Source organism: Bos indicus, chromosome 25 (genome assembly GCF_029378745.1).
Source record: "Bos indicus isolate NIAB-ARS_2022 breed Sahiwal x Tharparkar chromosome 25, NIAB-ARS_B.indTharparkar_mat_pri_1.0, whole genome shotgun sequence".
NCBI lineage: Eukaryota > Metazoa > Chordata > Mammalia > Artiodactyla > Bovidae > Bos > Bos indicus.
Genome location: NC_091784.1, coordinates 41697803 through 41711497, shown reverse-complemented (window position 1 = coordinate 41711497; position 13695 = coordinate 41697803). Strand labels below are relative to the sequence as shown.

General features: G+C 54.5%; 1 protein-coding gene across 2 annotated transcripts in view; it reads right to left on the bottom strand.

Moving 5' to 3' along the window:
- GNA12 (G protein subunit alpha 12) overlaps positions 1–13695 on the bottom strand; it is a 77525-nt gene that overhangs the window by 6498 nt on the left and 57332 nt on the right. For both annotated transcript variants that reach the window (XM_070780293.1, XM_019987198.2), the window contains one exon: positions 943–993. In XM_070780293.1, the coding sequence (XP_070636394.1) occupies positions 943–993 (51 nt within the window). The remainder of the gene's footprint in view (positions 1–942; positions 994–13695) is intronic.

Below are 13695 nucleotides of genomic sequence, written 5' to 3'. Positions count from 1 at the left end.
ATGAACAGACGCGGGGGAAGGAAAGTTACGGGGACTTCTGTGAGAAGCTGAACCAGATACCAGATGCAACTTTCATTTACAAGAATATAAATTCACCATGACGCAGAGAGAGAAGGAACCAGGTGGCTCGCTTCAGAATGAAGGGGGGGCTCACCAGACTGAGGAACGACAAGCAGGACCCTCAGGCCAGGCCCCAGCCTGCGGCCTCGTCTCCTCTCTTCTCCACGTGAAACACCCACCACTTTCCTCCTGCATCCTAGCTGCCTTTCTATTTGTCCAACTTCCAGAGCACATGCATTCCAAACCCTGACTCTGAACTGACTTAACTTAGGTTTTGCAATGCTGCTTAAATTTAGCCTGCAATATATTTAGTATGTTATTCTTAGAGAAACCTTTAAAGTCTTCAGCAGCACACGGCAACTGTGGTCACTCGAAGCCCTTTGATCCTGCCCTGTTACAGTCCTCCAGGGACTCCTGCACACCAGCTCTCTGGGAGCACCTTTGCCAGAAACCCTAGCAGGGAGGAAGCCTCTCAGCCCAACGACCCACCCGTGAGGTAAACGGGGGAGAGGGAAACGTCTCCAACAGCGCTGGAGATGGGAGAAGCCCCACGGGGGAGATGCTCCAACCACCCCAACAGACAGACTGAAAGAAACAAACAGACGGAAGGAGAAAGCTCTGGGCTGAAGAAACCCAAGTGCCGTGGACCGACTTCGCGGGGTGGACTCGAGGCTGCTGAAGGCCAGCAGCACCCGCAGAGAGTGGGACAACGGGGTCTCGAAGCCGACTAGACGCTGGCTGGTGTTCAGGGATGAGTGCGGCAATGGTGCTGGTCTCTGGACACGAGGCAGGGCTTGGGAGGGCAGCGGGAGCCCTTGCTGCGGGGGCTGCCCCGGGCCGCATGCACGCGTCACAGGCTCTGGGCGAGGGGGACTCACTCACCAGCTGGCCAATCCGGTCCAAGTTATCCAGGAAGTACTTCACCGATTCGCCCTGTCGTGGAGAAAAAAAGTCACGATTCAGTCTGGACTGAGGACCCTGAGGTGGTAAACGGGAGAACTCAATCCGGTGGCGTGAGTGCTGTCCTGCCTGCGTGTAAACAGGAAGGCCAAGTGAAAAGGCTAATGGGGGTATGTGTTTTTCAAAATAAAAAACAAATTAAAGGCTTTTTAAAAATGCAGTTTCTCTAGCTCTGATGCCCAAGTTTAAATTCAGACTGTGGTTTTCAAAGCAACTGCGAGAACGCGGACTCTCTGACCAGGCAGGTCCCTCCCTTTGCAGCTGGGGAGCCGGCTGTGAGACTCGGCTCCTGTGGGTGGTTTCGCTCCCGGCAGGGCCGGCCGGTGCGCTCCAGGCTCATCTGTTATTTGAGAAGCAGACACGACAGAACAAGTTCCAGTTTATAGAACAAGCGGAAGCTCTGTCATGATGTCATGTTAGCACGACCTGACTTACAGTGCAGGACCAGGAGACTCTGGTCTAGACTTCCGTGGACGGATGGCCAGTCTTCTCCAGCCCCTGGACATTCTCTGGACTGCGCATCGACACAAACTGATCGCTAGCTAGAAGTGACCGTGTGGATTGGTCACTGTCCTGTTCTCAGAGGAGTGAGTCAGCTGACACGGCGGCTCTCATGGAGCGTAAGGAAGGTTTAGAGGATCTTCAGTGTTGATTAAATGAAGCAAACAGAGGAAGTGGTGAGTGAACGGGCAAAACCCCCCTTAAAAAGGGGGACGCTGACACTTAATTACACTCCGTGTGCCCAGAGGACTCAGCTTCCTGCAGGAGTCAGTCTAAGCCCCACTGTGCAGACAGGGCCCAGTGAGGACAGCGGGGGCAGGGGGGCCCTCCCGGGGAAGCCACGCCAGCCGCGCACTCACGACAGTGGAAAGTGGCCACGCACGCGCGCGCGCACACGTGCACAGCAGGGACGTCCTGGACTCGGAAGGAGGAAGCTCGTCGGAAAGGTTCCAGATGAGAGCGTGGGCTCGTATGACGCCATGTGGAAGCCCCTGGGCCCTCCCCGCTACGGGTCTCTGATGTGAAAGGAAGGAGCGCGGGTGGACTTCCTCTAGTGAAGAACCCACTTCTGGCCCGTGGCCGCCGTGGAGGAGAGCACGTGTTTAAGGGACAGACGCTTCTCCCGGGACAGCACAGACCGGGGCTCGAGGCACACTCAGCCCCTGGAGTCACAGCTGCTGGGGCACAGGCGGGCTCTGCCAGGGAGCCAGGGTGGGTACCCACGCGCCAGCCCCGCCCCGCCACCCCTTCTGCCAAGCGAGCTCCTTCTCCGTCCGCACGTCCCACCTGCTCCCGGGCCGACAGGAAACAGCCGGGGAGTGACAGCGGCCGGCCAGTGCACCTGGTCCAGGGCGCCTTCCTCCCCGAAACCCCCATCTCTCTCCTCCTGCCACTGCTCACTTGGGGCCTTCGGGGCGCAACGAGAGCTCCCCGACCCAACCCGCATCCGCCCGGGGAGGCAGGCAGGGCGGCTCATAGTGCAGCCGCTCCTGCTTGAGTCAGGCTGGGGTAGGGGTGTCTCGGCCTGCCTGGCCACGAAGTGTCCTGGCCACACCGATGCCCCAGGGACGCTGTGATGTGGGTTCAAGGGCAGAACCCCACAGGGGTGCGATGTGGAGACGCCCCGTGCTCCTAAGCAAGCACGTACTAAGCAAGGAAGGGAACCACTCCCCTAGTCTGACTTTCAACATTTCCAGCTACTGAGCTTGAAACCAGGGTCATCTCAATGGACCTTACGACACAACAGACGCTAATATAAAAGGACCTTATGGCTTCCTTCTCCACCAGGATGGTCGGCTTGATCATCTTGGCGGCTTGTCTCACTGCCTCAAAGCGGGCGGCTGTTCATGTCTGTGGTATCGTTATTACCGCAGCCGGAATGGACTAGGACGAGCACCCTGACGGGAACACTGTGTTACACGAGGCAGGAAGACACCAGGTCTTCTGCGGATGGCTACTGGAGTAACGTGAGCTAACAAAAAGGAACACGTGGAAAATGGGCTTTCTACAACCCCTCTGTCTGCCGTGATCTGATCCAGTCCCCCACGCTTGGCTGAGATCTGGTCTTCTCCGTCAGTGCCACAGGGGAGGTGTGTGCATGGAGGAGGGCCCACTGGGGTCAAGAACTGCTGGCAGAGGCCGTGCAGGGCACAGGGCAAGGCCGGGTGGGGTGGGCTAGGCGGGGCACAGGCGTGGAGGTGGAGGCCCTGGGAGTGGTTACCGAAGAAACAGCCCCTAACGTGCACTCTGGGCCAGGCGGCTCTCCAGTCCCAGTCCTCTGTCCACACGCGACTTGTCCCGATGCTCCTGTATTCAGCGGAATTAATTTTTAAATTCTTATCACAGGGCTTGTCAATGGTGAGTGAGAGGACTTGAAAATTTAGTTCATTCATTTAGATATAAATTGGAAAGACAAAATTTTAAAACAGTTGAATATTTAAAAACAACTCCATGTGACTGCAGCCTGCCAGGCTCCTCTGTCCACAGGGCTCTCCAGGCCAGAATGCTGGAGTGGGTGGCCATGCCCTCTTCCAGGGGATCTTCCTGACCCAGGGATGGAACCTGTGTCTCACGGCTCCTGCACTGGCAGGCGGGTTCTTTACCACTGAGCCACCTGGGGATGAACCATAAAAACTATTCTCAAGGTCAGAGTTTCATTCCTGTTACTTAACAGACACTGAACTTAAGACTTAACTTCCACTTAATGGAACATGGCTGCCTATCGCCTTTCTACATTTTGGGGAATTCACATCAGGATTGTAGCCTCTGCAACGCAGCAGCCAGAACCCAAATTCCGAGTCTCACTGGGGCCATGAGACGCGCACGTGAAGCAGATGCGAGCAGAGCAGGAAGAACACCCAGACGCCCGTCACCTGCGCTCTGCCAGCCGCGGTACGCCTTGCGCTCTTCCTTCCAGTTCAGGGCTGACCCTCGAACAACGTGGTTTTGAACAGCACAGGTCCACTGACACGCACTTTTTTTTTCTTTTAAACAAACACATACTACGTGCTCCGAGGTCAGCCGACTGTAAAGTTACGCTTGGATCTTTGACTTTGTGGGGTCAGCGCCCCAACCCCCAAGCTGTTCGAGGGTTAATTGAATATACTTCTTTTTAAAAACCACTTGAGAGGAAGTTGTCCATTTACCCCTGAAAGCTTCAGTGGACAGGCCCCAGGCCCCGGGCCTCCTGCGTCCATGCCCACGGCGACCCTGGGAGAGGTGATTCGAGCGTGGTGCTCTCACCGGCAGCACGGCCTCCTCAGCACCGGCTTCTGCCTGGAATCGAGGGCTGCATGTAGCTGTCCGCTCTCTCCCGCCTCCTTTAATCTGAAACACTGATCTTTCTGAAGAACGCCGCGGCTCCCCCCAGGTGGCAGCTTTTGTGACGTTTCCAATCTTTACCAAAATGGTTTTCCAATCAGTATTGCACTCACTGGTCTGCGGTGGACCTTCTCCACTGTAAACGAGAGTCCTCCCTTCTCCCCTGTTTATCTGTTATCCACATGGACTCACAGATGCTTGTATTTCTCAAGGTTTGCTATTAGCAAAGTCATAAGACTGTTTGGATTTGCAGATCATAGAGCTGCATACAAAATCCTCAAGAATCTACGAAAAAGCTAACAACTGAGTCAAGAAGTGAGTCCAGAAACTTCACAAGATACAAGGTCAGTATGCAAAACCAAGTGCACTTTATATGAAGAGCCTTAAATAAGTGGATTTAAAATCTGAAAAAATTTCATTTGGTACTAACATAAAACATTTAGGAAAAATTTTTGTGCTGTTTCACAGGGTATGTTTTGTATTTTGAAATAGCCGCAGCTGCACAGGAAGCTGCAGAGATGGCCGACAGAGGCCTAGCGCCCCCGTCACCCCATTTCCCAGCGGCTCCAGCTCACGTAACTTAACACAGCACAGTCAGGGACTGACGCTGGTCCGTGTGTGCGTGTGGCTCTGTGCACATCTGTGGATTCCCGTGATGCCCCCAACCACCTCGCCCTGCTCCCCACAATCCAGACAGAGATTTGATCCATCAACACAGAGGTGCCCCTCCCCACCTCTGCCAGCCCTCATCTCTGGCAGACACTCATCTCAGGTCATCTCTACGGTTTACAGTCATTGGCTTGTTTTCTGTATAGTTTTGCCTTTTCTAGAATGTACTTTAAGTGGAATCAGGCAGCAAGTGACCTTTTGAAATTTTTTTTTTCCAAACTCAGCAAAATGCCTGGAGAAACCAGCTGCTGTGTGTATCGACAGTCTGTCTCATTACTCCTGAGCAGTGACGTCTGGTACGGATGAGCCGTGGCTTATTTACACTCACTGATCTGGAGACGTTTCGGTGATTTCCACATTTTGGGAATTACAAATGAAGATGCTATTGACATTCACGCGCAGATGTGTGGACACAGTTCTCATTTCTCTGGGATGAATGCCCAGGATCGGGATCTCTGGGTTTTACAGTAAGTATATGTTCAGTAAGTATAGTTTTGTCCTTTTCTAAAGAAGCTCTGAAGCGCTTTCCCAGCACAGCTGTGTCACTGCACACTCCCTCCAGTGACGTACAGGCGTCCAGCTCCTCCAGGCTCTCGCCAGCCCTCGGTGCTCACACTAGCGTTCCTCTTCTGAGAACTACCGTAACAAGGTTCCATCGGGAGTGCGTGTGTCCCTTGCTCTGCGGTGACCCAGCGGGTCACGATGCCGACCGTCTCTTCGTGTGCTTGTCTGCTGTCTGCGTGTCCTCTCAGGCGAAACCTCTTTGTACCTTTGTCCATCTTCTCCTGGGACTGCTGTATTACTGTTAGTTGCGAGCGCTCCTTAGACACTCCAGATGCGAGCACTCCGTTAGATAAGCGGTCGTGAGGACCTTCTCTCATCTGTAGCGTGTCTTTCCGTCCTCGTAAGAGGGCCTTTTGCAAAGCAAAAGCTCTGGGTTTTGATAAAACCAAAATCGACTGTGGTGTCGTATCCATGACAACCAACAGGGTCTGTCCAAGGGGACATGCAGGTGGCAGGCAGGCACACGGAGACACAGTCCGCATTCGGGCCACTTGGCCAGAGGGGCACGCGGCCATGCTGTGAGAGGAGGGCTGTGCGCTGGGAGCTGAGGGCAGTCCTGGGAGCCAGGCGCGGTCCCTGGCCAACAACTAGCAAAAAAAATCACAGGCCAGTGGCTGTGAGGAAATGCATCCTGCCAGAGACGGGGTGGGAGTGGGAGAAGGCAATGGCACCCCACTCCAGTCATCTTGCCTGGAAAATCCCATGGACAGAGGAGCCTGGTGGGCAGGAGTCCACTGGGTCGCACAGAGTCGGACACGACTGAGCGACTTCACTTTCACTTTTCCTTTCATGCATTAGAGAAGGAGATGGCAACCCACTCCAGTGTTCTTGCCTAGAGAATCCCAAGGACGGGAGAGCCTGGTGGGCTACTGTCTATGGGGTCGCACAGAGTCGGACACAACTGAAGTGACTTAGCAGCAGCAGCAGCAGAAGATGGGGGAGCTGGGAACAGCTGAGGAGCTCAGAGGAGGCTGCGGCCCCATTGACTTCTGAGCTCAGCCTGGTAAGACCTGAGCAGAGGCCCTGTGTGCTCCGGGTGGTGCTCCGGGGCCCCACGTGCTCCCGGCGGCAGTGCTCCGGGGCCCCACGTGCTCCCGGCGGCAGTGCTCCGGGGCCCCACGTGCTCCCGGCGGCAGTGCTCCGGGGCCCCACGTGCTCCCGGCGGCAGTGCTCCGGGGCCCCACGTGCTCCCGGCGGCAGTGCTCCGGGGCCCCACGTGCTCCCGGCGGCAGTGCTCCGGGGCCCCACGTGCTCCCGGGGTGGTGCTCCCGGGGCCCCGTGCGCTCTGGGAGGCAGGAGTCCTGAAGCACACACGTGAGGCAGTGCGTCGGTGCTGTTGTCTGAAGCTGCTGCAGTGTAACCACTTGTCACCCAGCAGGTGAATCATTAATAATTCATTTCTTCGAGCAAAGCCCCGTGAGCCATCAGAGGAAAGGCCACGTGCCCAGTGGGTCTGCCTGCGTTAGCAGGTACTGAATGCCTGCCGGTGAATGAAGACGTGCATTTTTTCGAAGCTGAAACTTAACATGAGCTTAAACATTATTTCCTTTAAAAATTCAGTGCGTTCCTGACCTCTGTCTACTATCGAGGGCCTACAGAAAAATCTGCTCCTCCCTCCCCCGCCATCAGGATGGCGCTAAGAAATGCTTCCTCCTCCTCCTCACAATGGGGCGGCCACATCAACATAAAATAGAAGCATTAAAAGCCTAATAAATGTCTGAAAAACCTCTTGCTTAGGCAGTAGTCCTTAGCTAAACTCGAAACAAATGGGATGAGTCAGAATCTGGTTTCTTCAGGCTTTTTATGGAAAGCCCTGTATTTTCACTAACTTATTCAAATAACCCAAAGGAAAAAAGCCTCCAAAACACAACAGCTCCCAAAGTACCAATATTTACCATATTAGAAATTAAACCTGAGAGAACTTAAAAATACAAAGATATACGAACATCCACCCAGTGAGCCGCCGTGACAACAGTCATGGTGTCACCAGGCCTCTGGAGAACCCTGCCCCACACCCTGGAGATGCGGGGCGAGAAGGGTGAGTCATGTCTCAGTATCACCATGAAGGTGGTTTTGACCTTGTGGAGCCCTTGGAAGGACCCCCGGCCCACACTGACAGCCACTGCCCTAGAAAGCTCTGGCGCGGTGTACCAGCCACGATGCTCCGAGTGGCACAGCCGCCAACGCCGGAGACGACCCCCGGCTGCACACGCAAACTGCAGCATCGTGTAAGACAGGAAGTCCCGGGAGAATCAGCGGGAAAGGCCCACCACCACGGGCCTCAACACGGTGAGTCTCCAAACAAAACGGGGGCGAGGAGACAAGTCGCCGTGAGAGGCTTACACTGCGCACGTGAAGTTGAAAAACAGGCGTCACTCGACACTGCACAAGTCACAGCAGCGGAAGCACGCGGCCGGGAAACAAGCACAGGGTGAGCGGCCCCTGTGCTCCTCCCTATCATCCGTGTTTTGCCTCAAGAACCCTTGAGGGCTGACTCAGACGACAGTAAATGATGACTTATTCAGGATTTCCTAGTAAAAGAGACGTCACTTTTACCCCAAATCATCCAGGTTTATCTGAGTAGCGCTGCCTTTTCTGAAGTCCATGTGTCTCACTCCCTGAATCTAGGGAAGCCTGGCGTGCTGCAGTCCACGGGGTCGCAAAGAGTCGGACACGCCTGAGAGACTGGACTGAACTGAAACGTCCTAGTTAAGCCCGGCTCCTCTGGCACACAGTGGGACTCGGAGTGCTTATCAGCACTGTTCACTGATAAATCTAAGTAATCAATCCTATCGGTCTTTCCCAGACATGACGGGAAACACAAGAGCTTCTCCACCCAGAAGTCCACACTGGTTTTCCTTACTTCTCTACTCCAGAGACACCCCTCTGCCATGACGGCAGGTGGGTGACCGCGCTCACAGACGCCACCTGAGAGTCTGGGAGAGGCCATCCCAGCACACGCGTCCCACGAGTCCCCCAGAATCATCTTTCAAAGCCCGACGCTGTCCCTTTAAGTCTTCCCAATCCCCTCCTCCAAATCCATCTCCACTTCCTTCTACAGGCAGCTTATCCGGGGAGCTAAGTTTAGCTCCCGAATGCTAATCTTTCCTCCAGGGACAGCCCATGTCTTTGCAGGAGGGGCTGCCCTGGCAGCACAGCACTAGCTTCACGGAAGAATCAAAGGGGAGCAGCTGCCAGATCCTGGTAGGAAGGGGGGCTGGGAGGGAGGGGGCAGAGATGTCCAAACTGCCCCTCACTCCGGCTCGTCCTACCCTGTCCACGGTCTCAGCAGGGTCAGCCCGGGCAGTCCTCACGGTCCACGTCTCATCTTGGGACAGCTTGTCAGTTTCGACTCAAAGCTATAAAATTCAGACGGAGTCACAGTGGGGCACAAACCTCACGAGACCCAACTGGTTTCCCCCATCACCTGGATATCGACCGTGGGAATCCTTTCCGAGCTCTGCTCACGAGTTCACGTGAAGTTCAGGCCCCGGCTCTGCACTGGGAGTGGTCCCCTGGCTGAGCCCAGCCCCCCGCCCCCCGAGTGCTGCAGAACGGCTGAGCTGGTGACAGGTGAGACTTCACAGGAGTGAAAGCAAAGGAGAGAACCCAGGGAGCTTTTCTTTCTACCTGATGGTGTTCAGGCTGCAGAGAAAGAGGGGGCTTAAAGGGCTGCGTGCCCCCCTCAGCTAATGGAAGTGACCCTGTGACTCCTGGAATCATCTAGCTCCTAAGGACAGACGACCCCGCTTTACAGCGCTCGTGCTTCCGAAACAAGCCTGTCGATCCGAAACCCAAATCAAATTTCACTTGATTTACAATCTGGATACTATTGGTTCTTCTTTCCTGTTTACATGAATTTGCTTAAAAAAAAAAAATATCGTGGATAGTTGCCAAAATGGCCTTCTGGAAAACAAACTGCCAGCACGGCTATGATAAAGATGGGAACAGACAGCGGCTGGAGGACCGCACGCACGCTCCTCGGGGTGGTTGGTACCGACCAGCTCTTCAGTTCGGTTCAGTTGCTCAGTTGTGTCCGGACGACCATTTAAAATTCAGCTCCAACTCAGTCCACCTTGTCCCATCTGTCAGCCAACAAAATGCCGGGTGTGAGAGCAACAGAGGCCGTCCAGCTGCCCGGCAGCGTAGCCGCCCCCGGAGCCCGCGTCACGGACCGCCTCACCCTCCTGCGAAGTGCGGAGCCTGTGCTCACCCCACCACAACTCCCGGCCCCACCCCCGCCCCTAACAACCAAGGTAAAGCAGCGGAGGAACCCATGAAATCAACACACGCCAAAAAACGGATTTGGGCACCGCAGAGCTGTGGTCTCAACAGAGCTTCTGTTCCTGGGAGGAGTCCCGGGCCCGCGCAGTGCTGGCTAACACGGCTCACGGCTGTTTGGTGTGCCAGCCGTCGGCAGATGGGCAGGTGGCTGGATCGGCACAAACCGCTCAGCCAGCTGGACCTCGAGGCCAGTAACAGGCCCTCGGAACCCGTGCATATCGCTGCCTATTATCTGATGCAAGACAGTAGGATTATTCCCATTCTCCAGGTGAAGAAACCAAAGCTCAGATGTTAACTTGCTCGAGGTCAAAGCAGCTGCTCATCCCCCAGGCCAGGCTCCGCGTCCTGCACAAGGCTGTGCTGTAACTGACCAGCCTGCGGGGCTGAGCTCAAGTGCACTTCCCACAAATCAAGTTAACACAGGGATGGGAATCCCACTCCCGACACGAAGGCTGGGGAGCTGGCGGCAGGACAGAGGGGACGACGTCATGTGGACGCCCCTGGCCCCGGTGTCGGGGTCAGGGCGCCTGCAGCTGGACGCTCGCATCCTCCCCCTCCTGGGCGGAACAAAAGGGGAAGAGAAGGGCTCAAAGCAGCCTTCTGTCTGCCAAAGCCTGACTCACCCATGGGCTCGCCGCTTGGCGCTGGGAAGCAGGAAAAGGCAAGCTCTGCACAGGGAGCCGGGGCTGCGGCCGGCGGGAAGGCCAGAGGCGGGGAGCCCCGGATGCTCCTGGGCCGCCCAGCTCCTCACAAGGGGCCATTGTGCCGCGTCGGTGGCTGGCAGGTCTGGCCCTGGGACCCCGACTCCGCAGGTCGTCTGGACCGGAGCTCCTGGGGGCCGCCTCTCTGCCCTCAGCCAAGCCTCTAGCCTTCTGCTGAGCAGAAGCGAGCAGCATCTCAGGAGAGACGCCCCATCTGAGCACACGGGGCAGCACAAGCGCCCAAGAAGGCTCACGGGAGAGATGTGGGCCCGCGACTCGAGGCGGGAGCCGAGCGGGGTGTGCACCAGACGGCTGGATGGCGGCGGGCCGGCCGGCATGCGCTCAGCACCGACGTTTATTTGCTTCATCTGGCAGAGAACACGTGGAGTCCAGCACAGGGAGCCCACAGAGGGCTTCTTCCTTTGGCCGTGCCAACTGTCTGAGCAAACGCCTCGTCTGGAAAAGCTTCTCCACACTCCCTCGACCGCGGAGCGGGGTGATGCTCTGCAGACATGCGCTGACTTTCTCTTCAACCCTACATGGACCTGTGACCTAAAGCTAGCTGAAGACGAAAGAGAACTTCTCCCAGACACCTGGAGACAGCTGCCACAAAAACATGTGCGTTTCCCAGAAAGAATGTCGTGAAGAAGATTCTGGAAGCAGGCACTGGCTGCTACCCATGATGTGTTTATTACTGGGTCATGTCGCGCAAAATTGAGCACTTTCACCAACTACTCTTAACCTAAAAAAAAAAAAAAAAACACGCATCGGTAAACCTCTGACGCTAAAAAGGTTATGCTACAGAGCACATCAGGCTGAATCAATGATCTTGTTTATTGAGGTTCTGGTGAATGATTCAAAGGAGAGGATGTTTCAGTCCCAGATCAGCCTGTCAAAACCACCTATGAAGGTGACGTGCGGTTCAAGACAGAGGACGAGTCTTAAGACATTCCTCTGTGAAACGGATTTACCGGGCGCTTTGGACACCCACCCTCGGTCAGTGCCTGACAGCGGCCGGTTGTCGGTTGCTTCCTGGTCAGCTCCCTGCCTCTTTCCCCTGCGGTGGAAACTGGGATGTGAAGCAGACATCCAGCTGGCTCTCTTCCCTCAAGAACCAGAGCCGGCCAGAGAGGACTTCGACCCGGGGCCCCTTGTGAGCCAAGTGCCACGTCCCAGAGGGCGCTGCCGTGGGGCGGCCATGAAGGTGTGGAAACCCCAGTCCCGGCGGCTCTCGGGGTTCCTCCTTAGAACAACATCGGGGATTTGCTCAGGAGCAGAGCCAAACGAGACGTAAGCCACCCGCAGCCTGGGCAGCAGGGACCTCCTGGACAAAGGGGACATTTGAAAGCTGTCAATAAATTGCTTCTCAAAACAACATGTTTTCCAGCGTCTCCAACGGGGAATTTTGCTTGATATTTCCGGGGGGAAAAAAAAAAAATTTTTAAGCTCAGTAAATAAGAGGGTGAATTGTAGGTTATTTCAAAATCTTGCTTCTTGGAACCTGGGGAAGACACAACATTTTATCACACTCGGCACTAAGGCTGAGCAGACCTAGTGCCTTTTTAAGAGGCAATATTTATCGAGAAGCCAAAGGAGAGATCTGTACGGCCCGCCCGCAACCCAGGGACTAAGAGGTGTTCCAGCCTCAGTGGGCCCCAGCAAGCAGTGATGAGAGCAAGGGGTACGTGTCCCCCAGGGGGTCACCACCGCTGACGCACAGTGCTGCTCAGGGTTTACCTGGACAGACAGACTCGCTCTGTCCTTCCACCAGAGGAAGCGTCAAACTCCCCATCATTAAGAGATCCTCCTATCGTCTTAATAATGCTGGGTAAGAAGGAAAGATGGGAAAAAAATGAAATATCATTTACTGTGGAAATCGCCCCAAGAGAGCCAAATTTCCACCCTCTTTTAAGTACCACTGGTATATTTATATTTCCTTTAAGACTTCAATGCAGGGGACCCAGGTTTGATCCCTGGGTCAAGAAGGTACCCCTGGAGAAGGGAATGGCAACTCACTCCAGTATTCCTGCCTGGAGAAACCCCATGGACAGAGGAGCCTGGCGGGCCACAGTCCATGGGGTCGCAAAGAGTCAGACATGACTGAGCGACTAGCATGAAGGATGATGCATAAGAACGTTCACAGGAGCATTATTCTTAGAGCCAAAGAGAGGAAACTACTCAAATGCCCATCACAAAGCTGGAGGACAGATCAAGGAAATGCTTACCTGCACACCGGAATGCTACTCGATGACGACAACCACTGAGACACTGATTCACGTACCCTATGAAGGAATTCTCTTGCTTTTTCTCAGCCTGTCTTCTACATCGGGGGCCCCGATCTACAACCACCCCCGCGCCCAGCACAGGCTGTAGGAGAGCTCCGGTCACTCCGCGTTCTTGCCGATTCCTGGAACTGCCAAATGTCTCAGGTTCCGAAATCTGGTGAGCGCAGGTCATTTCCTCTTCTCAGAAATGCCTTTTCAAGCCGTGGGCCCACTTTTCTATTGAATTGCCTGTTTCTTACAGGTCTGTAGAGGTTCTTTAAGTATTCTGGACACGATTTTTTTTTTCTTGCAGGTTAGAGGTGGAGATGTTCTCTGGATGAACAAATCTTCACTTGACGGCAAAGTCTTAATCTTTCCCTTTGTCGTTGTTAATGACTTCAGTTCTCCCCTACCCCCAAGGTCGTGAAGATTTTTCTGTGTTGCCTCCTAGGAGATGCAGCGTTGCCTTCCACCTGTACGTCTCTAATCCAGTTAAAACTGGGTGTGTACAAGGACCACCTTCATTGTTTTCTGTGCAGTTCCACCAATTTACTTATCTTATTGGATTTGACAATTCAATAGAAAAATGGGCCCAAGGTTTGAAAAGGCCTTTCTGAGAAGAGGAAATGATATTACATGCTCACCAGATTTCAGAAACTGAGACATTTGACAGTTGCAAGAATTCACAATATCTTATTCTGTACCAGTACCTCCATTGTAGTGGTTATTAAATTGTTTTAAAAAATAAAGCTTAGTATCTGTTTTGTTAGTGAAAGTCAAAGTATTAGCTGCTCAGTCGTTCCCGACTCTTTGCGACCTCATGGACTATATAGCCTGCCAGGCTCCTCTGTTCACGGAATTCTCCAGGCAAG